Genomic DNA, 23,708 nt, shown 5'->3' with positions numbered 1-23,708 from the left:
GAGTTTTGTAGAGGTTTTGTGTTTCTGCAGCTTTAGCAGGTGTTCTAGGGTAAAAAAGTGGTCATTTAGATTTAGGAGTGAAAAGGGGAGGTTAAAAATGTACTAAATGCCTGATATATAGTGCTGTGAAATTGAGATCCTGCAGTTTAATAGAATCATAGAATGGTTTGAGTTGGAAGGGATTTCAGAGTCCCATAGGGATGCTCCCTACTACATCAGGCTGCTCAGTCTCCATCCAACTAGGAATGGGACATCCACAAGCTTCTCTGGGATCGCCATTCATTTCTGGAGCTCTGGTAAATGATAGCAGGGAGACTGCATCTGAGAGACCAATTCCCTTGCAAAATAACGTATGCAAGCCAGTCTGTTTTTGTAGGGGCACAAGTTACAGATATGTGGCTCATTACCATGACATGTGCCTTAGATGACCAGGGACAAGTTGTGGTGACCCAATGAACTTTTACACATGTTAACAGGGAAATCAGAGATCCGTAACGCTTTGCTTCTGTATTGTTTTCATTCCTCATGGCAGGATGGTCAGCTGCCTCCCTCACCAAACCCTGGTATGACAGGGATGGGGAGGAGGAAACAGAAAACTGCTCTCAACTTCTGCTTATCTCACAGGAGCTGAGAAGAGTCCTCACACTGTGAAAGGGAGACGGCCAAAGCAGCTCCCCTACCCTTAGCTCTGTAATGGGGTTTTCACCCCACTCAGCCTTCCCACTCAGTGCTTTGGCAGTGGCCTGGCCCATCTGCCATCACGACCCGGAACGCAAAGCGAAGCAAACAGGCTTGGAGAGGAGCAGAGAAACTCCTGAAATGCCTGCTAGGGGCCAAGGTGCCCAGAATGAGGCACGTCAGAGAATGAGCACATCCTCCGGTAACATAAGCCCCAGCTAGCTTTCCTTTCACGTACAAGGACAACAGTTGCTCTGCTGTGGGACATGCAGTGCTTTCGACACGGCTGAGGCGTTAAGGTGCCGCCGGCCCCGCAGGCAGCTGAGAGGTTCGCCCGGCGCCCGCCGAGGGCACGGTGCGCGTCTGCCGGGACGCCCCGCAGCAGCCTCCGCTCCCCCGCCCGGTGCGTTGGCGGCGGGGGCGGCCGTGTTTGTGTTTGTCCCGGGCGCTCACATGGAAACGGCTCCGTTTGCGCCTTCGCCCCCGCACGGGCCGCTGAGAGGGGAGCGGGCAGCTGCGGAGCCACCCGCTGCTCCCCGCCCGAGCGCCCGCAGGTAGGAGGGCCCGGCTGAGCCGTCACAGTTCGGGCGGTGCGTCCGTGCCGGCCCTGGGGGCGGCCGTCGCGCTCCCTCCCTCCTTCCCGCCGGGCTCCCGCCCCCGCCCGGGAGTGCCGCCCGTCGCAGAGCGGAGAGCGGTAACTTTGCCCTTTCCCCGCCCCGCCAGCGGCTGCGGGAGCGCGGCCGGGCCGGGGGGGAAAGCGTGCGGGCGTGAGGAGACGCTGCTCACTCGGTGCCCTCTGTTTCCCTGTTCGACCTTCGCTCCTCCTCGTGCCGGGACCCTTCAGAACGCCCATGGAGACCCTCGTCCGCCCCACGGCCGGCAAGCCGCCCAGCGGGTAAGTGAACCCCGAACCCCCACCCCGGCTTCGGTCTCCGAGCGGCCGCCCTCGCGGCCGGCAGGTGCCGGGGCCCCGCCGTGCCGCCCGGCCCGGGCACGGGGCACGGGAGTGGGGCGGCTCTGGGGCCGGGGTGCGGGCTCGGGACCGCTGGGCCGAGCGGGCGGCCCGAGTGACAGGAGCGACTGGGCGAGGGGTTGCGGAGGGGCGGGTCGGGGTGTTCGACCGGTAAGGAAGCGGCAGCGAGGTGCGATCGCTTTGGTCGAAGCCGGGAGTAAGGCGAGTTCAGGGCTGTGCCGAACGCTCGGTGCGGTTTACTGCTCTGCTTCGCGCTGCCCGCTCGCGCTAAGGAGAACTGCGGTTGGTTCTGAAGTTTTTTATTTTTTTTTAATTTTCGTTTGAAGTCCCAATATTTATGTCATAAATTCATTTAAATAAAAATAGGCATTGAAGTGCGTGCTTGAGGGGTAGCTTAGCTTTTTGATTTTTAATCTTTAATTTCCATCGTTTCTTTATTTGATGGGAAGCCTTGTAGTGAGTGACTCAAAATTAGAACAGGGGGCAGTGGGTGATGAAAGATGCCAAGATGCTGCAGTAATAGAACTGTGTGTAATGTTTCTTGGACTTGGGAGGCAAGGCTGCTGGCTTTCTCTGTGAGTGCTTTGAAGAATAAGAAGCACTCCTCTCTATGTAACACTGATTAAAATCTTGTCCTGTTTGCTGGGTATCTGGGGTTTCGTTATAGTTTGGAATGAGAAAGTTGCTTGTTTGTGCATCTCACAGCTCAGCAATATATTGAATAGAACTCACAAACAGCTAGTTTCATCTCTGTGAGCATGGAGCTTGTTCCACGAGCAGATGGATACCGCACGGATGGCCAGAAGTTCCTGCAAGTGCATTAACTTCAGTTACAGAATTCCCAGTATAGTCCAAGGAGCAGAACCTATCCTAAAGTTACACTGCACTTGGGATATTGTACAACAGCATGCTGGTGGCAGATCTGTTGTGTACTCAGTACTGTCTGCCCTGAGCTCATTTAAACGCTGAAGTACTCTTGCTTTTCCTTGGAAGCTGTAGAATCTCAGCCTGGATGTGCCCATGCTGTCAGCTGTGGATTTCACTGAGCAGTACGTAATTCTCTGAATTTCCAACATCAGCATTGGAAATCAGTGGATGTTTGCTCCCTAATTAGGTTTTAGTTGTTCCATGAGGAAATTGACCAGTAAAGGATAGCTTCTTCTGTCCTTGTTGCTTCCCATAGGGATCCAGATGTTAGCGACAGCTGTGAAACTTGTCTGGGAGCACGGATTTTTAGATGACTGTGGCAGAAATGTGTTCCTTTTGCAGCAGAAGAACTGCACTACACATTCCCAGCTTGTTGATTGAGTTAGCAGGCAGTTCTGGAAGCAAGGAGTTAAAGTGATCCCAGCTTTATAACTTTTAACAAAATTTAGGCAGAGCTGTTTTGTCTCTATGTAAATCATTAACAGCAATGTTAAGAGTTTCCCTTGTTAAACAGTGAGCTGATTTAATGTATCATTCAGCATAGTCCAGCAGCTCTGCTGTGTGCTCTGCATAGGTAAACTGGCTGCATGTGTTCATGGTGCAGCTGCTGGGAATTGCACGTTTTAAAGTAGGATGCTGATGGGTTTTTGTTTGTTTGCTTTTGTCTTAAATGGCAAAGGAAAAGATCCTGTTTGTGTTGTTGCTGCAGGGTTTTTCCTTTTGCTCTGTTTCAAGAATAATTGTGGACATCAGTCAAAAGAATCTTATTAATGCTAATGGCTGGACATGAGCTTTGTGAAGCTTTATCAAGTTCATAGTGCCTTACTTAGTTAATATTTATTTTAGTTTATGAATGTGAATTTAAGACATTGAATATGTTTAGGTTAGATATTAGGAAGAAGTTTTTCACACAGAGGGTGGTGACACATTGGAACAGGTTGGCCAAGGAGGTTGTAGGTGCCCCGTCCCTGCAGGCATTCAGGACCAGGCTGGATGTGGCTCTGGGCAGCCTGGTTTGGTGGTTGGTGACCCTGCACATAGCAGGGGTGTTGAAACTAGATGATCATTGTGGTCCTTTTCAACCCCAGACATTTTATGATACTATAAGTCTATGAATACTAGTAGCAGAACATGGGATTTGCTCTGTAGTTGTGCAATGGGAGCATGGAAGAGGGAAAAACACTTGCTGAAAACCTACAGCCTCAGTGCATGCAGCTGCATTTATTTTTGTAGGGAGAACAGAGAAGAGGCCTCTGAATCTCCTGAACTTTATTGACTATAACATGGAAAACATTGGCCTATGTTGATCGTAAGTGACATAGAGAACTCAAGCCTAAAATGGGGACTTGCAGGATCAGCTCTTGCAAAGAGCTTTATCCTCTGTGAGTGCAAGCATCATCGTCCCTCTGGAGTTCATGGCGTATGGCTGCGTCTCTGCAACCTGCAGCAGAGGTGGGAGAAGTGCCTACATTAAGAAGGCACCCATACAACTTGTTTAGAGTAGGACCTTTATTTCTTGTACTGCAGACTCCCTCCCTGTCTCACAGGATCTTATCACAAATAGAGGCACATGCAAACACACCTGCTTTGGAGTGATTTATCTAGTGGACTGATGTGACCGTGTAAGTGAGATAAAGACTGCAAAACAGCAGTGACGTTGCATGCTGAACTTGGAAAAGCAAACCCCTGGGTAAAGCATAAGTCACATATCTGAACATGCTGAAGCCTTTACCTTTTATGGTATTCCTTAATCAAGTTGCATTGTGAAATCATACATCCACCTTTTAAAAAATAAAACAAAAAAGCCTACAACAATGTTTAGCATATTACTTGTGATAGCTGTATGGAAAAGCCTGGAGAGGACTACTGTCCTCATAGCGTGTGTGTAAATGTCAGCATAAAATAACTTGTGCTGTGCCATTTCTCACCTTCAGATGTTACAATATTTAAGGTACATGGAAACAACCATGTAATTAACCTTGAAAATTTCCCATTTTTCAACTTAATTTTTCACCTACTTTGTGTTATGAGAGACATTCACATAACGTGCAGAGTGCTGGATGGCAAAGGACGATGACTGCGTGTCATTGTAGGTAGCATGGTAGAAAAGTTGGCAATTCCTTTGCTGGCAAGCTGGAAGGCTGCTACTTGTCTGGTGTTATTCTTCATCTTGTGTTTTGGTTTGTCTGTGCACCTCTCTTGCAGGAATCAGATGGTGTTCCTGCCAGTGTGTACGTTGTAGGTACCACCACCAGTGTTAGCCCTGTTCTCCTCTCACAAGTAATTCGAATTCAAATTACCTCTTGTGTCAGTGGAAATAGATCACATTAAAAAACAAAACAAACAAACAAACAAAAAAATCCCAACAAAATAAAACATGTAAGAGTAGCAGAGGAATTGAGCTTGCATTATGTAAACTGAAATAGGGCGGGTTTTACTGTATTTTGCAGCTCTATATGTACCTGACTATTGACCTGCAAAACATAGGCATTTTCAGTCATGACTAATATCTCATGATTGCTGAAGTGAGCTAATCGTAAGAATAAGCAAAAGGGTGAGATAAAGCAGTGCAGTTCAATCCCAACAGCTGTTCTTTCTGAATTTTGGTTTCTCATTTCTTTTTTCTTTTTTTTCCCTTTCTTCTAGAAGTCTACTTCTTAAAGTGTTATTTCTGGATTGTCCAGAAAATTCAAGATCTGTTTTCACTTTCCCAGTCTCCTAATTGTCTCATTATTTTCTTTCTTATGGATATCCTCCATATTTTTTCATCTTTCTCTTTTATGCCACTGCTGCCAGTATTGGATGGAGTTGAACTTTTCCTACTCTCTGCTGTCTCATTTGTTCATGTCTTTTTTCTTGTAATTCCAACTTCATTTTTCTGTAGCTTTTGCTTCTTTAACTTTACATCATGATCAAATTTCTTATCTTTATATAAGTACTCAGCAGGGGTAGCACTGCATTTTGGTGGGACAGATTTTGCTTACTGCCCCATCAGGGCAAGCTGCACCAATCACGGTAACTTTTCAGAATACTGCAGTGGATAAAACTTGGGAGAGGGGATTTGATTACAATTTAGACCATTCTTATTTGTACAGTTTTAGATGATGTTGCCCATAAAGGTAAAAAGCAACTTCTTAAATAATTTGGAAGTCAGTTTGATAAATATATGGTAGCTTAGTGTGTAGTTAATTTTTTTTTCTTTTTCCATTCAACAAAGGAATTAGACTTTTCTTGAATATATCTATATAGTCTTTAACATCTATTATGCTTTAAGTATGTATTAAGACTCAATGTCATGGACTTGAATTCCTTTAGAAGCATTTATGAAGGCTTCCTAAGAACATTCTTCTAATATATAAGTGGACTTAGGGAGTCCATGTTATACAGGCAGGCATGCGACTGTGCTTACATGGCTTGTTTCAGAGCTGCCAGGAGGCCTGTGGCAGAGCTCTTCCCCCTGAATCCCAATTCAGAGCCTAAACAAGCCTTCTCCTGTGCTCGGCTTTTAGCTACTCTCTCAGCATCAGCAAACACTTGATTTTCTGGCAATGACAATGTTCTGTGTACTGCAGCTTTTTGTGGTGCTTTGCCATTGTCATTTCCATAAAATCGACAGCTTTGACTCTTTAATGCTTCTTCTAAGAGACTGAAAGGTCTTTAGAAATGTATTTTTGCTTAGTGGGCTAAGCCGGCTCCTGCATTAGAAGCCAGGAATCCAAAAAAGCTTACTATCTCTGTTTCCACAGAGATTTGTGACCTAAGGATCTTTTAGAAGTAGCTGCATTTCCAGATAGTGGATGTTGCAGCACATACTAATCCTCTTAACGTATAGGGCATTTCCAGAGCTATCAATTGCCCCATGAGCTGGGCTGCTTATCATTAAATAAAGGATCCTGGGAATAGTGTATTGTTGTCATAGTTTCAGCATTACAATGCCAGCCATGTGCCAAGGAGTGAGTCAGAGGTTGAGTGGCAGGGCAGTGCGGGGATAGCTGCTGCACACAGTGCCCAGTGCCTGCTTTTAGAATCTTGGCCAGAAAGCTTTTAGGATTCATTATTCCCAAGCTGAAAAGCTGTATAAAACACTGGGTGTTTGTGCAGTTTGTCATCAGGGATTGGGGGGGGGGGAGGGGGGAGAAGACACCTAAAGTGATTTTAATGAACCTTTTTAATCACTATGGTTTCCAGATAGGGGGAGTATATTGGACCAAAAATAATAGTAATAGTTCTAACTGCTAATCCAGTAAACTCATTGTGGTATTCAGCTGCGTTTCATGTGTTCCTTGCAATGTACTGCATGGGAAAAGTCAGCAGTCTCCTGTGATCACACCAGTGATGGCACTGTAAAACTTTCTGTAAGAATCAAAAAACGATACCACGCTGATAAGTTATATTTTATTAAAGGTGATTGAGCTGTGCTGAAGTTAGAAGGCAGGTCTGTGAGTTTCTCTGTGTTATGGTGATATGTGTAAAATAGCACAGCCTGCTAAGGTGTGATGGAGATTCTCTCACCTAATAACCAGCAGCCAGGCCATTTGGGAGCTAGCTTACAGAGAGCCACATACAAGGACCAGCTGTGCATGGGAGGGGTGAAGGCTTATCTTGCACTAACTGTTGCTACACAAAATTTGCCAAAACCACCTGAAAGTCCCCTTTGCTTTGAGTAAAAGCCAAAAAAACATGAGCCTCTTGGTATTCCCAAAGCTGTTGTGTTGAAATTGGTGTTTCTCTTGCAAGCCCTAGCAACAATGCCAAAGCCTGAAGAAAGTAGTCCTACTGAGCTATTCTGGCTTGTGGTGCTAACAGTTAAAATCCCCCTTACCCAATAAAATAAGCAGATAAGATGAAAAGTAGCACTGCTGGCATGGAGCTTGAGCACAAAAATTACATTTTATGTTATCAGTGTTCTAAATACAGACATACTGTAAAGTTTAACAGCAAGCACCAGTCCAGAAGCACTTCACCAGATAAGAGTTCCTTCCTGTTTTCAGTAAGGACAGCTAACAAGCACTACCATTCTCTATTCACCACACCTGTTTTCCATCTCTGTGTTGTTGGTTTTTTTAAATGTAAATGCATGCTGAGCCAATCAGCTGCTACTGAAACACCATCGTTATGTTGAGCCAGAGTGGAACTGTTATTTTTCCACAAGTGATAATTAATTATGTTTTTTTCAAGTCCACACAACTACATAGAGTTTTAAATTGAGTAATGTTGCTGGTTGATGAGGTGCTTTCTAAATTTTCAAACATTGCTTTAGTGAGCATATGTGCCTCCATCTATATTAAGATGATATGCAACCAATATAAAAACCCTTTTATATTGGTTGCATGTCATCTTCTGTTTCCTCTGAAAATTTTTTGCTTGGGGATAGACTGCTGGATTTCTCCTCAATACTTGTGCTAGCTGGTGGTAGGAGATGGTGTCATGGCGACTCAAGGAGCAACTTGGCCTCCAGGGCTGGGCCAAGGTCCTCATCTTGCTGTCTATGGAGGAGCTGCCAGATGTAGGAAGGCCTCAGTCAAAGCTGACTTCTCCAAAGCTGTGAAGAGCTCAATTTTATGTTGTCTATGTGACTTTAGCTTTAAAAGCACACTACTTTCTTCCCGCACCACACACAGTGGGGAATATTGTTGTGATCTCTTGGGACCTGTGGCAGCATCCTTCCATTGTAAGAGAAAATAAGACCTTTAGAGTAGTCATGATTCTTTTATTTTCCGTGTAGGTTATGTAGAGTTATTTAAGGATATAATCAGCTTTTTTTTTTTTCTTGGTCTCGTAGATTCCAAAAAGATACTAAATACCCCAAGTTATTTTGGGATAAAACAATTATTTTTTTGTTCTTATTCCTGTGCTTAAGTGACCTTTCCTTCTTTTGTTTTCTTCCTTTCATATGAGAGTTGTTTATTATGTTTATTTTTTGAAGTTACAATCTTGCATATGCAGCAAAAAAACTATCTTGATAAATACACAAAGGGCAGCAAGTCTGCTCTTACTGCACACGGGACGTGTGTTTTCCATTTTGGTTTTGTCTCCCAGTTCCATAAGGGCAGTCTCCAAAATCAATCTGTAGTTTCAGCCAAATTTGGAGGAAGAAACTTTCCTCTCCTGTGTTCTTTTTATATCTTCTCTTGATGCAGTGTTGTATTTTTGTGTTTCTGAACAGTGTGACAGTGGTTCTGGACAGTGATAAAGGAATATCTTGGTCTGACTCCAGATTTATATACATATATATACACTTTTTAGTATCTTCTCTTGGTACCGAGCCTACGCTTTCCAAAGCCTACACAGATACCAAAGAAATTACTCCTGGTTTCTCAGGGGATGCATCTCATGTTTCAGGATCAGTGCTGTTCTGACGACCGCGCTGTGTTGTGCTGACAAATCTCAGCTATTGAGACTTTCTCCTTGAGAAGGATACCAATTATTGGCTTTGGGAGTGATTAAAATCCTGGAGTGGTGACACCTTCAGGTCTTCCCAACACTGATTCTACAAATTCACTGCGTACAGTTACAGCTAGGTCAGATCATGTTGCTGCATTGTAATCACGATTATTTATTTTGCTTGCCCTTAACTACCTCTGTTTTCTTGCCTGTGCTGAACTGGAGAATCATTTGGTCATCTCATAGCATTCAGAGCAGCACAGCATGCAGAAGTAATGCTCTGGTGCCTGGTGTCCATAACTGCAGGCCTTTTGCGATGTGTGTTCTTTTTGTGGCCACTTTGCTGCTCCTTGAGGACTGCTGAATGCCATGGCTCCTTTTCTGCAGACAGACAGGGGCTGATTTCCCATCCCAAGTCTATCTGTAGACAGGGGAGCTGCCTGTCCTCCCATGGTGGATGTGCGCTGGGCATCCATCAAGGCTAGCTGTGCTGTGTTTGGCCTGGACATCACTCGACAACTTAATACAGCCTTAAATCAAAGCTTTGATTTAACACTGGAGTGTATTTTTAATTCTAGCCTTAAATTAGTAAATTGAAGAACCCTGTCGTCATGTAGAGTCTGTTATTCCTGAGTGTGTATTAATGCAACATTGCTTCCTTCCTACCAAACCTGGGTTTTCTATTTTAAGACAAATCTACATGTGATGGATGGAGTCTAGCATCGGACACAAAATATAAAAGAAATGGAAAAAAGACAGTAGCTATGTATCGCCTTTTACATGGGTAATTACAGAACATAAGTTAAATTAAGATATTTGTGGATTTTACAAATTACTGTGTACTTAGGAGGATAAAAAGTTAAACTGCACTTCTAACACATAAATTTAGTTGTTTTTTTCATTTTCCCATTCAGTTTTTGCAGATTGTACCTCCTGTGTAGATTTAAAAAAAGACTCTCTAAGTACAGACCTGGAACTGTATGTTCATGATTAAGCTATTTCATGATGAAGGTAAAATTGCTTTTCTCCTTAATATTTAAGCAGTTAATACAGTTAACTGTATTCTCCTTCCAGCTCTTGTTTGGACTTGTAAGAAACAAGAGAACACCATCCTGAAAATACAGGTAGTTATTCTGCAACTATTACGAATCAATCAATCTCACAAGTAGGAAGAAAAAAATTAATCTGCTAGGGAAAATTTATTATACCTTTGGAGAAGAATTCTTCTCTCTGAAGAAGACAAATTATGTATGTTAAAAATAATGACAGATGAGAGACTTTTACTACTTTTTTTTTTTTTTTTTTTTTTTTTTTGGTAGTTTTATTTTGCAGTAAATAAATAGTGGTTTTAGCGCTTGATGAAAGGATGGAGTTGCAAGTTCTTCCTTCGACACCCACCCTCCAGCTATGTTATTTCTTGTTATTTCTTTCCATTTTTTCAAAAGAATTATTTTCTTCCACCCTTATATAAAACAAACCAGGGCCTTAAAAAATATATACATATATATATGTTATTTTGAATATATATATATTAATATATTCATTATATTTATCAGTGTCATTTTGCACAAAGAGAGTAATAGGGCTGGGCAGAGTCAATCCATGCTTGTGGTTTCTTGGGCTCCATTGGGGCAGAGGGAATGAATCTGCTTACACCTGCCAGGAAATGAAGCTCAGCCACAGCACTGGATAATTATTTAATGCAATATTGAATAATGGGGCTTTAGTCAGCCGCTCTGGAGTAGTTTGAATTTGTAGGACCCGCTCAGTGGGGAGGAAAGAGGGCACATCCGTGTGCCTGTTGGCTCAGGGCACGGAGAACTGAAATGCCTGCATCTACTGCTGTACCACGGATGGGGAGAAGGACCAGCACAGAGTCACTCCTGCACGTTGGGACTGGCTGTAGGTACTCATTGCCCATGCCTCTTTACCGGGGCTCTGCTTTGTAGTCTGTGTTTGTTCTCAACTTGTTTTTCTTTCTTCACATGATAATGAACTTCAGAGTGCTGTCTTTCCACTAGTACTTTACAGCAAAAGACCTTTTAGGCACTAAAGATAAGTTGCTCAAATTGGTTGAAGATAAAGAGGTCAGTTGTTTCTGTTTTTGCTCTTATTCTTTTTACAGGACCGGGTAGTGTTCACTTTTATTTTTTAAAAAAGCCCACAGCTTGTCGTGACATTGCCCCAGCTGTATTTAAGACGACTGCTCATCCATATCATTGTTTATTGTTTCTCATTGTGTGTTCTCAAATTAGCCATAGTTATTTTGGAATGAAATCTCTTTACATTCAAGCGGTTAAATTCCATACTTTCTCCTATTAGAAATGGGATCCAAGTCTACGGCAAAGTATTTTACAAATATAAAACTGCCTGAAGTATAAAACCTGTTTGTACAGATACCTTGGGTTTCTTGCCATGAAAAGCACCGTAAATTCCCCATTCTGATTCATTTTCATAAGGAGTTACTTGGAAAGAAATACTGTTTGCAGTGCATTGCCAATTATTTATATTACTAATTTGCTACCTGAGAATAATTTCTGGTTTGTTTTTTCTGTTGTTGTTTGGTTGTTTTTTTAAGTTTGGTGTAGTATTGAACTGATATAAGTCTTAAATTGCCTGTATATTGCAGTTCAGCTTAGATTTACCTGGGAAGAAATTAACAGTACTGGATATTCTGTGTGTGTGTGGATGAACTTTTCTTTAAAAGAAACATATATACGAACAGTTCTTAGTCTGTCTTTTCAAATCTATTTTGCCACCTACTTTTATGATTAGAGGATAAACAATTCTGTGCAGTATATAAAATACAGAGAACTGTGTTCATGTAAATAGTCTTTGCCTGCAGAGCTCGGGTGCCGAATGTGAACACTGGGCAGCACGCAGTGTCCACATGGTTAGGCAGCCTGTATGTGCCAGCCCCTTGATGCAGAAAAACCATGCAGAGTGACCCAAATTCTTCAGAAGGGGCAATATATTCTGTTGCTCTTCTTTTGTAGGCTATCTTTCATACTTCAGCCTTCTGATTAATCTTGGAGGAATCATCTGGGTTCTTCTCAGTCCTGACCACGTAGGAGCAGATATGTTGCTAGCATGGGGACTAAATTTCTCTTCCCAGCTTGCTCAGGAAAGGCTAGGCAGAGTTACTTGGAAAAACATGTGGAAGCTCAAATTGCAAACAAACCCCACATGCTCTGTTTAGCACCTGGCTGTATGTATGCAACAGTATTCAAATATCTATAAATTTTTCATTAGCATTATTTATATTAAGACAAAACCCCAAATCAGCAACAGGGAGTTTCCTGTATTAAATTGCTTTCACCAAGCATTATTTAAGGTTGAAACCTTAAAACTGTCTAGACTTTTCGTACTTTTCTGTGCTACTTTTACCTTTTACTAAGGGTACCCACAACTCTGTAGTGGAAAGAAAACCAGTAAGTGTAATGGCGATCAACTGTACCAGATTGATGCAGCTGAGAGTAAAAATAGTATTATTTTCTAGCAGCCAGATAAATGTTTGTATAAAACTCGAAGATGTTGATGGTCTGAATGAAATGAAGACTTCATGAATCTGTGGTGATTGTGATTTGTACCCTAACGAAAATGCCTCCGTTCTTCCTAATTAAGTTAAGCAGCCATAGTTATATTCACATGGGGCTTGTTTGGGAAGTGGATGATTTTTCTCTTCTGGGCTACTTTGTGTGTTTCTGGTGAGTAGTATATGTACTAGCTGGTATTGGTTTAAGGAAGGATGAGAATATTTAGATGCTTTTTACACAGTGTGCAACTGGTCTCTGTGAGATTTTGTGCTGTGGCACAAAAGTGAGTGACTGCCTGGCATTGAGCTGACTTACTGCTCTTAGAGGGAAGTATATTCTTTAATCTTCCTGCTAGGCTTCCTGGACATTTGAATGCAAGTGTGTAACAATTTTAGGATTCTTAGCAAACTTCAGTTTATCTCTGAATAATTAATTTTGTTTGTTTCACGTGGAGTGTCAGATAGAAGATTAAAATTTGGATAATATGTATTGAATAATATTGAAAGAAAATGCTTTGGCAGATAACTTTGCTTCCAGAGTCAGTGTGTCTAAGAAATTGTGTGGCTGTTCTGGTCCTTTCAGAATTGGTCATTGGACCATTTACATCTGACAAGTACAGAGTCCTCGATGGATTTTATGAGGATGATAGTCTGAAAAACTGTGCAAGTTATTGATTGTAAAATTTGCTGTACTCAAGGAAATTGATTTTCTGATGAAGTTCCGATTATTTGGAGAGAAAAGCTGTACTATGAGTTGAAACAAAATTTGGCAGGTGGCTTGTGTTCCTCAAAATGCATATAGGAGGCAAGGGCCAAGGGATACGTACTTCTTTTATTACTGCCTGACAGAGGTGCAGCCATGCAGTCCCCCAAATCACATGAAATTCTGCGTAGTCTTGTGTATGAGACAAGACTCAGACTTCTGTGTGGTCAGTGTCGTAGGTAAAGCCAATGATGTGTGCAGGTTTCAGCAGTTGGTGGTATTTGTGGTTTTAAGAACAAATGAAGAAAAGTCTTGAAGAAAACATTTTTTCCCTTCATAGAAAAGTTTATTCTTTCTGGCCACTTTTGCAAACTCTCTTGCAAGTTTTTGATTTTGATGGAAGAGTAGAAATGCATCCTTCAATTTACAGCTGCAGTAAAGCTATTGCTGCTCAGGGGCCAGGATTTAAAGGAGCTGGAAGGAACCTCCACTGTCCCTGCTTGTCTTCTGGCTGATTTTTGCCTGCTCCTTGGTCCCTCGCGTCCCCTCTGCGAATCACCACTTGTGACAGGGTTGCCACTCAGGTGGTAACTTTCCTGGCCTTTGGTGGCCCAAATGGCTGGCAGCCTGCTGGTGTAAGGTCTCACAGCCTGCAGGACCTATGAGGACCCAGCTGGGCACGCGGTGAAGGTACAGAATCACAGAGTCATTATCTTTGAGGTCTCTTCCAACATTAACCTAGTCCAACTGTCAACCCATCACCACCATACCCACTAAACCATGTCCCTAAGTGTGTTGCTGTGTTAATCCCTTTCCTTAAGCTAGTTCTTGTCCTCTTTCCTGACATTTTTCAAGCTTCCATGCTGATCTTGTCTAACCAGGGATTCATGTCCTGCAGTAAAAGAGGGGAAAAAATGTGTTCTCGTAGTCTGCTTCGAGTTCTTTTAAAACTTAAAACAACCTGGGTGTATTCTGATATGCACCTTTGCAATTATGTAAAATTGATAACAAGCCAGATGTCCTCTGGCTGCAGATCTAAATATTGGCATCGACTCATTTATTATGTCTGAGTGTGCCTCTGTGTTCGAATCAACCTGTAATTCATAATGTGCTGTCATTATTATTGCTTGCGTAAATAAATGTATTCTATTAGAGCTGACTAGCTAGTAACACATTTATTTTTTACGGTGAAAAATGTTTTCCTTTTTAAGTAGTGTTTACTGCTTCACTGCATTAATTTCTTTGTCGCTAAGGGGTTCAACGTCTATGTACGTATTCCATGAATAGAGTCATGGTGATTTAGTACTTCAGAAAGTTTTGGTGTGTTTTATTTTTTAACTCATCGCAAAACCTAATAATCAAGTGTATGTTGTGTAACTTTGAGACTATTATATAAGCCATGAAGTTCAGTTCTAGTCATGAAATGAAGACACAGAGCGCACGAAGAGTAGGGATCTTTCCATCTACACCACAGACCTAGTCTGAAGAGAAAGCGCACAGCTTTTCTGGTGGCAGATTCATTTCCAGCTGAGTTAAAAGTAATGTTTTAGGATCTGAATCCAAATCAAACAAGAATGTAGTAACAGGAGGTTTTTCACTTCATGCAGTAAATATACATATAGTATATCCTGCATGCCTTAGTTTCATATTGAAGAAACTACTTGAAATAAGCGGCAGCAAATTGCTTTTTTGAGAAAGGGCAGGGAAAAAGAAGTATCTTTTTCCCTGGATAAAGTTGCAATATAAAAAGTTTTTTCCTCTGGTCTTTCTTGCAGTGGCTAAATCAAGAAGACGCTGTCTTGAAAAGTCTGAGGTTTTTTTTTTTTTTTAATTGCTTTTGACTGGGCTTTATTTACCTACTTAATCTGAAGCATGCCGCCGCCTTACCGTGTGAAGTTGCTGGCTGTTTCTAAATATACCCCTGTATTTCAGAGAGGCAAAGCCGTGCGTGAGTACTACCCATTCAGAGCAGGCTGCTGGGGTGGGGAGGTACCCACTGGTAACCTGAGAACATGAGCAGATGCTAAATTAGCAGCTGGATCGTTAGTAACGAGTCTGCAAATGTCTGCTGGGAAATGATCTTCCTGGGACTTATGTGGCGTGGGTGTGCGGGCTGCTCAGAGCCTGGAGAGGAGCTGTGCAGTGCCCAGTGCTCAGATCGTGGGGCGGAGGAGGGTTCCTTGCCCTGCTTTCGTTGAAAGGACAGGCTTGTGATTGGGCTGGCTTCTTTATTTAGGCATGGAATCATGAGACTTTTCAGTGACTGCAAACGCAAGGCGATTGCCGGCTGCATTTTAGTTGCAAATCAAGTAGAAAATATGAAAAGACCCATGAGGAAACATGCAACATTAAAAGGGCACCTTTAGTAACCCAGCTTTATACTGAAAGCTGACATAATTTTGTCTCTCCTCAAGCGAATGGTTACATGAATGTATGCATATATAAGTTACTATTTCCCCATGCATAAACAGATATAGAAATGGCACAGAATAATAGTACATGCATTCTGTTGCCCTAGTTTACACTGAAAGGTGTTGTGGTCTGCCTAATGTGGCTGTACCCACTGCGGAATTGCACTCAATGGGTTGAGCTCATCTTGTTCTGAAACACTGACTAGGATTTTTGAAATAACTAAGCTCAGTGAACCCCCATAAAGTTAAGCACACACGCATAACTGCGATTTAATGTACAAAGGTGCCGTGTTCTGGTCAGCTCTCCTCCTCTGCTGTTTCCACTCCAGTGCTGACTGAAGGTTAGAAGAGGGTTCAGGCTTTGGGGCCAGCAGCAAGGTTTTCAGTGACAGCATCAGGAAAAGCTCCAGAGGCAGTAAAGATTGCTCTGATGGGAGCCTTCTTGTGAGACCCAAACCACTCAGGTGTTTCAGGAGGCTGGGGCTCCATTCAAGACATTTCTGTTCTGGAGAGGATGAGGAAGAAGCTCTCAAACAACCCCTTCGGTGTTATGCAGTAGAATATTGTTAGTGTGAAGAACATGGAGTATTACTTGATTCCAGGTACATGACTGGGAGTGGTTTTATTATAGCAAGAGGAACAAAAAAAATGTTACCTCTGGTAGCTCTTTTACGGGGAAATTAAGGAGTATGATACTTTAATTCCCCTTTGGAGAGAAATTGCTTTTCCATCTTTGTGCGCATGACTGCAAGTTAGCCTTAATGGAAAAAGAGAGTGGCTTGGTGTAAATCCTCAAGACAATACTCCCATTCTGATTAGGGTTTTAAAACGTTCTGCTGGCAGAGCTGCTGAGCTGCATGAATGTGCTGTTGTGTAGCAGGTGGGATGGAGAAGAGAGGTGGCTGGCAGTTCCTTGTGATAGCCAACAGCAGCTACAAGCCTTTTTCTTTTTTTTTTCTCAGAGTATTTTTTAAAGAAATGAGTATCTCCCTCATACAGAGATTTACCAGGATCCTTTTTTGCTAGGAAAGATGATTCTTCAGGGTGACACTAGTGTTTGGAGAGCAGTAAGGCTGTTTCTCTGTACAGCTGTAAAGGTTAACCAGCTTGCTCTCTGTTTTCCAGTTTCAGTATTTTTCTAAATGACAGTTGCACATGTCTTTGTTTTTTAATATATATATACTCTTTGGCTTTAAGATGAAACAGAATTCTACCTGTGCATTGCTCCCTGTAAAATCCTGTTGTTACTCCAGTACCGAATTAATGCAGCATTGCGTTTCTGTCTTTTGTCCTGTTTTGAAGATTTTTGGGTGGTGTCTTGTGTTATTGTTTCCAGTGCTTAACATCAAGCTTACGTGTGAAATTGTGCTGCCTGATCTCTGCATGTGACTGTATATTTATGTTACAGAAGTTTATTTCTTGCCGCTCACTTTCCTGAAGATGGCACATGTCCAATGTACGTTTAGGATTCTTGAACCAAAATCATTTTCCTCGCAAGCTAAACTAGATATTCAGGACCAGAGAGTTTGTGTTTGGCCCAATGAAGTTGATCTCTTGCACAAGTGTTTGAGCTTCCAAATTTCACATGTGAAGCGGGATGACAATAGTAAAGCTCAAGCGCATTCTCATAGAATTTTGTGTGCTGTCTTTTGCATGTATGGGGAAGAAGCCAACCACGAGATTAAATCTGCATGTTGCATATGAGTTCACATCAGGAGCATTTCAGTGGAAATTGGTGATTTGCCAGACTATGGCCACTGTCGTGCAAGTGATGTGAGCCTTCAACATGTTTGGGCTATACAGCATTTTAATATAAATTAGAGGATTCTTTTTTAAAAAATGCTATTAACATAGAAAAATGATTGTATGATTTAAATTTATCATAATTAAGCAAATCTTTGGGGATTGTGGGAGCAAATCTGGAAGGTCTGTCCCTTCACCCTGAAGCTGTAGGCTTCAGCCCTTAGCTCTGTCTGCCTTCAAGAGCCGTGAGGTTGGCTGAGAAGTTTGCAGAATAGAGCTCATGGGACTGTGGAGGCAGAGCCTCAGCAGCACCTGAGGTTACACTGTTTACCCAGGTGTATGTCTCCTTACTCTGTCAAATTCAGTAACCTTTGAAGCTTTGGTTTAAAGCAGATACTGTGAGGAGCTTTCTGTCAAGGAAGGGGAGCTGCATCACAGCTTGCTCCAGCACAGAAGCCCATTTCTGAGCAGCCCTCTGTCGTGTTGCTTGGGGACAGTGCTGGTTAATTACACAGCTCTGCAGCTGTGAAGTCAAGCAATAACAACAAACTTTATCCCAGGCCAGCACTGCCCGCAGAAAGGAGGAGCAGTCTCTCATACTGCTTTTGTGTTTATTTATTCTTTTTGTTGCGATACTGTATTTAGACCCTGCTGATGCAGTAGACATCTGTAACAGAGTGAAGGTAGTTTTTATTCGTTTGTTTTTGCTAAAGCAAATTGCAGTGGAATTTTCCAGCTGATCCAGCCGTTGGAAAATACAGTGTAAGGATCCAGAGTCCTCATGGTTTTTGGATCTCTGTTAATGGATGCACTGTAGGCTGAGGTATACCTGGGAGGGCTTAAGCCAGCTATGAATTATGCAATTCTGTTCTCATTTTCTTGGTGTGGGAAAAGGAGCAAGGGAGTAATGAGGGGTATTCAGAAATGCACTTTAAAAGGTGCTACAAGCTTCCGATATGCATGGGAGCCTCTGCAGGTTTTCCGTACCTAAATGTAGTAAATGTAGTATGCCTGTTGCACTACATGCTTCACCACAGGTCCAGTGTGATGCAGGATCTCCCTGACACCCTGAGATATTTTGAATGCTTTCATGTCTGCCTTGTCTGACATGTTTCTCCAGCTTGTTGCTCCCCTCAAGTCTCCATCCGCACTTTTTGCTGAGCTGAATTGCTGGCACATCCTATCCTTCCACAGCCACTGCTTCTGCTCCATTGCTTTAGAGAGAAAACTTTATGCCAGCCCAATACCACCTGGCAAGGCTACTTGCCCTTCTATATTCAGCAGTCAGGTGTAAATAGTCTGCTGTTGTGTGCTGGGTTATTCTTGGCCAAGGTATTTCTAAGATAACACAGGTGTTGCCACATGTAAACTGCCTTCAGAGAGGAGGGCATGAGCAGGCAGGAGGAAGGTATAAGGAAAACATCTTATGCATTTTTGCCATGCTGTGATGCCACAAAACCAACTCAGAATGGAAGCCAGCTTGCAGGGACGTTGCTTCTCACTGCATAAACTGAGGCTTGGCTCCAGTGGCGAATGTGTCTTTTCCTGTATTTTTCTCTTTTTTTTTTCCTATATTTTTCTCTTTTTTTTTTTTTTCTCCTGTATCTTTCTTTTTCTTTTTTTCTTTTTCTTTTCTTTTTTTTCTTTTTCTCTTTTTGAGTGGGAAGCAGAGCATCATTTCCCTTTCATGACTTCGTTGACTTCAGACAGAGGAGCTGTTATCATTTAGTGAAGATTTGTTGATGGTCAGCTACAAATATAAATCCAGCATCCAGGAAAAAAAAAAAGAAAAAAAAAGTGGGGCTCCAGTCCCATGTAGGAAATGGTTTCTCTTTCATTGCCCTGGGAGGATGAGTGAAGAAAATGTGATACTTCAGCAGCTGAAATTAAGATGCTGTGTGGAGTGATATCAGGCAAAGTTCTCCCCAGGTAGATTATGTAGTGTACTGCAGGTACATGAAAGTTAAAATAACATTATAGGGAAAGTGGCATAAATGCTCCATCTCATTTTTTTGAGTTACTTTAGAAAAGACAAGTAGCTTAACTGTCTGGATGTTATATTTGAAGAAACATATACTGTGATATACCCGAGGTAATAGGAAGAAGTCTGTCCTACTTTTTCACCTCTGATTAAGTTGTGATTTTCAACTTTTAGATTCATACCAGTTACTGTTCTGAGCATCCCTTGGCAGGCAGATTGATGTAGATGTTAACTCACAGGTTGGTGCTGAAATAGAGTGGTGAGAGCAAAAAGGTTATTCAGAAGGGCACTGCTGCTGCTTATAATAACTCATGTAATTTGTTAGCTCTTCAGAATACACAGAATTTGGATTTGACTGGAAGACGTTGAAAGCAAGGACTTAACAGAGGGTGTAGTTTCCAGTCTTGATCTGAGTAGAGGCAAAAGTACAAGGATAGTTTGTACAGGGTGTCCTTTCTTAATATCAACTTTTGGACACTAATTTTAGGAGTATTTCTGAATTGGATTGTGTGCTCTATTTAGTCTGGGACCAGACTGGTAATGGGAAGGAATGTGGAGCGTGCTCTGAGGAAGTAAATCAGACTCCTTTTTTGCCAAGGTTGTTCTAACTGTAACAGAACATCAGTTGCTTTTCTAGGATAAAGTTACGATCTAAAATATATTAAAAACATATTTTGGTTGGTGGTTTTTGTTGTTGTTGTTGTTTTATCTTGATAATAGTTTACCATTTCCTCACTATCATCTGGGAATCCTTGTTTAAGCATCTGTTGCTGTTCAGGACTTGCATATTCTTCGCACTCTGTGTCCTTTCTTAGTGAACTTGCAATTCAACAGCAAAGGAGCTCTTGTTGCTATTAAAAACCACAATATTCAGGGCCAGTTTGGATGGGGGCCCTGGGCAAGCTGGTCTGCTATTATATATGGAGGTTGGTAGCCCTGCCTGTGGCAAGGGGGTTGGAGCTTGACATTGTTGAGGTCCCTTCCAACCCAAGCCATTGTATGATTCTATGATTACTGCCTTTTGGAACTAATTTTTCAACAAGCTATCGGGGATCTTCAGTGTTCTAACTGTGGATCTTATACTCAAATGCAAAACGAATTTATCTATCAGTCTATTAGAAGCTGATCCATATTGCTGCTGTAGCTGGTCAGACCATTATTAAAATCTTCAGTAAATGTCAAATCTCTTCTAGTAGTCCATCTTTCAGCTCCTCTGCTAGTGCTGTTTTTAGGCTTTTGTTACGTGCAGCCCGAACAGTAATGAGTAGGAAAGAGCAGTTCGGCTCCAGGTATTTTTAAGTACAGAAAATACTAATGGGCATGGAATTTTCCCCTCCATTAAATCTCATGTTAAAAGTTGACTCTTCTGTTAGTTTTGTGAGGTCATGGAATTGAGAGGTCATGAAAAGCTGGCTTCATTTCAACCATTGGTGCTATCAGGATGTGCCACTATACAGAACAGAAGGTGAGTTTTAACTTAGTCAAGAATTAAACTGGAGATGAGTATGTTGATGTGGAAAAAAAAAAAAAAACCACAAACACAATAAATGATTTTTAAAAATGCCAATAAAATACTACCTCAAGATATGAATGAGCATGCCTCATGCAGTATTAAGCTTTTTTCTTTCTTTGTGAGCTTTCCACAGAAATACTGATAAATAGCCAGGAAGTAGGAATTGGAATATATCTGACAAGTCTTTTTAATTCATCAGTTTCTTATTCTGGATGCATAATCCCATTATATTGACTGTAAATAACCACTTCCGCTTTTCTTTCTTGCTTCACAATTGAATACTGTAAAGTCGTTACTGTATTTGCAGCAGTAGTAGGGACAGTGGTCTTTTTTTTTTTGCACACAATGGCTTACTTGTGACACTGAAGATTAGCTTTCAGCAGATGACTGAAAAAAGCACAGATACACTGGCTATCTGCAGTTCTGAGTTTCTCTGCAGGCTCGTTTCAGCTGGGAGGCATGGCGCTTCAACCATCCTCTGATAAGTCTGGCTGGGGCTCCCCTTCCCATCTTAAAGAATAACTGAAAACATAAAACTGAGCAATTTAAAACTGCATAACAAGTTGCAGGGTGACAGGTAATGTAGCTAAGAAAATATTTGCAGGAGAACCCCAACTCTTGTTCCTCCTGTTTGGGTGAAACAACGTTTAGTGGTTTGTCCTGGACAGCCCTGTCTAGTATTAAATGTGGAGGTTGGTGGCCCTGCCTGTGGCGGGGAGGGTTGGAGATTCATGATCCTTGAGGTCCCTTCCAACCCTGTGGTTCTGTGTGCATCAAATTCTTCTCATAGCTTTGCTGTTGTTTTCTGCTGGGAGCTGGGCACCTTGTTGCCCGCTCTTTTTCTCATTTTCCACCGTAAGAAAGTAACTTGTCTACAATTTGCAGCCACTTAAAAGCAGGTACTGAAAATGTAAGATGTAGTCCTTGTTAGTTTATGGGAGCTTATAAGAGTAAAGCGTGATGAGGATGAGTGGTCCAGTAATAATAAATCATGTTAACTAGTAAATGTTTTTCAGAAGGTACATATTTTGTATGACTTGTTTCCCAGCTGGATCCTACTTTGCACAAATACATATTTCATATTCTCCTCCCTTCTGCTAACGCTGTCTGCCCCAAGGATGTGATTCGTGTGCTATTAGTATGCTCTCCTAGACTCCTGGGTTTGAGAAAGATAACACTGCTGTCATTGTATATTGGGCTTGCTGTACAATTTGGATATGATGATTGAAAAATAAACCACTGATTTCCCATTCTCAAAGTAATTATTAAATACTATAACTATGCTTCATAGATACTCTATATTTACATTTTAAACTGTTCTATTTATGTTACTGTAATGACAACTGGAATCACTTTTAAATTTCCATGCCTTAGACATATTTTCCTTTATACAAAATCTATTAATTCTTTTTCAAATATGGAAAAAAAAAAAAATGAAAGCTTTACATTCTACGCTTAGTTTGGGACACAGAAATTTTTTTTCAAAAATAAAGATCAGTAATAGAATGTGCCTTAAAGAGATCCAAAGCAATGATTCTTTGACTGGTTAAATTATCCTAATGGACTATGCTGATTTACATACCCAGGCAATTAATGGCTTATAAATAAGTGTTATTTCTGTACAGGCTGTTACAAAATGGGACTCTCTGGCTTTTTATTTATTTATTTATTTATTTTATTTTTTTTTTTACTCTCTTGTCTCTATCCAGTCAAGGTAGCTGAGATGCTTTCTTGCCTTTTGAGGTTTGAGTGAGTTCTCTGGCGATGGCGTAATTTGCATAGTTTTATGAAAGGGAAGGGGCTCTTTTGGCTCCCATACTTGTTTTTCATCATGAGCAGTCAGAATTCAGCAGGTGGAAGTATATGTGTGTGTCTGTCACATCTGAAGCGCCAGAATGCCGTGGGGTGTGGGAACTGCAGCTCGTGCTGCTTGCTTTGCCTTGCTCCAACACCCGAGGTCTTGCTGATACCCAGCAGAGCTCCCTGACAGACACGTCTGCCTCCCTGGGCATGCTTTGCTTCTGGACATGCTTTCATTTTACAGCTGTGCTAAAAAAACTTTTGAATTAAGAATACTTACAAACATCTAGAGACAAATGCACAGTATCAATGTAAATAAACACCTTTTTATTTTCTCCCTCTCCTTTTCATACCTCCCAAGAGAAACAATAACAAGTTTTAGGGCTCTGAAAATAGAAACAAAGCTGTAAGTGTGAGCCATTTAAATAGAAGCATATTACTTGACGAGATTTTGTGTGCCTTTTTGAACTGCTGACCATAGGAAACAACCCAGAATCTGTCTTCAGAAAGTGGTGTTCAAGCAGCTCTAACTCCCTGGAAAGGGTGGCAGGGTGTAAGCATGGCTGCAGGAATACAGTTGCATTATTGTGACAGTACTGTATTTTACGAGTTGCTTTTTTAAAGCTGCGTTGTTTGAAGATCCCAGGTTGAGTAGGAGTATCTGAATTTGGCTCATTGCTTTGAAAACTTTTACTACCAACTCTTCAGAGTGAGAAGTTAATATCTTAAATATTTATAATCCTTATTTTACTGGCCTGTGTTCACTAGCAAGCTAATGGAAAACTTGAAACAAAAATAAGGATATGGTATTTTGCAGTTTAGAATATTGAGTCTGTCTGCCATTATTCAGATCTTTCACTACTTCCTTATGCCTTAAGAGGAAGTTGGGTTAGTGTTTAGTGTTTGACACTGAAGTAACATTTTTTTTAGCTGGCTTTATGAAACAACTGTTAGAAATTTTTTTTGTGTGTAATTGATTTCACTGGGTGCTTGGGTTGCTTTATTTCTGTGTTCAGGAAAAGTTTTGGAAGTTTGTTTAAATGAAGGCTAGCTTTGAAAG

At 41.6% G+C, this 23,708-nt stretch overlaps 1 protein-coding gene across 6 annotated transcripts in view; it reads left to right on the top strand.

Moving 5' to 3' along the window:
- The first annotated feature begins 1,369 nt into the window (after positions 1-1,369).
- The window catches only part of COBL (cordon-bleu WH2 repeat protein), a 150,729-nt gene continuing 128,390 nt past the window's right edge, over positions 1,370-23,708 (top strand). For 5 of the 6 annotated variants that reach the window (XM_042868797.1, XM_042868793.1, XM_042868796.1 and 2 more), the window contains exon 1: positions 1,371-1,573. In XM_042868797.1, coding sequence (XP_042724731.1) covers positions 1,530-1,573 — 44 coding nt within the window. In that variant the 5' untranslated portion in view covers positions 1,371-1,529. Of the gene's footprint in view, positions 1,574-23,708 lie in introns of all 6 variants that reach the window. The other variant, XM_042868795.1, reaches the window with a different exon arrangement.

The sequence above is a fragment of the Lagopus leucura genome, unplaced genomic scaffold, assembly GCF_019238085.1.
Source record: "Lagopus leucura isolate 7727_CA_CO unplaced genomic scaffold, USGS_WTPT01 Super-Scaffold_100002, whole genome shotgun sequence".
NCBI lineage: Eukaryota > Metazoa > Chordata > Aves > Galliformes > Phasianidae > Lagopus > Lagopus leucura.
Note: the sequence above shows the minus strand (reverse complement) of the source record. Positions and strands in the feature narration are given on the sequence as shown.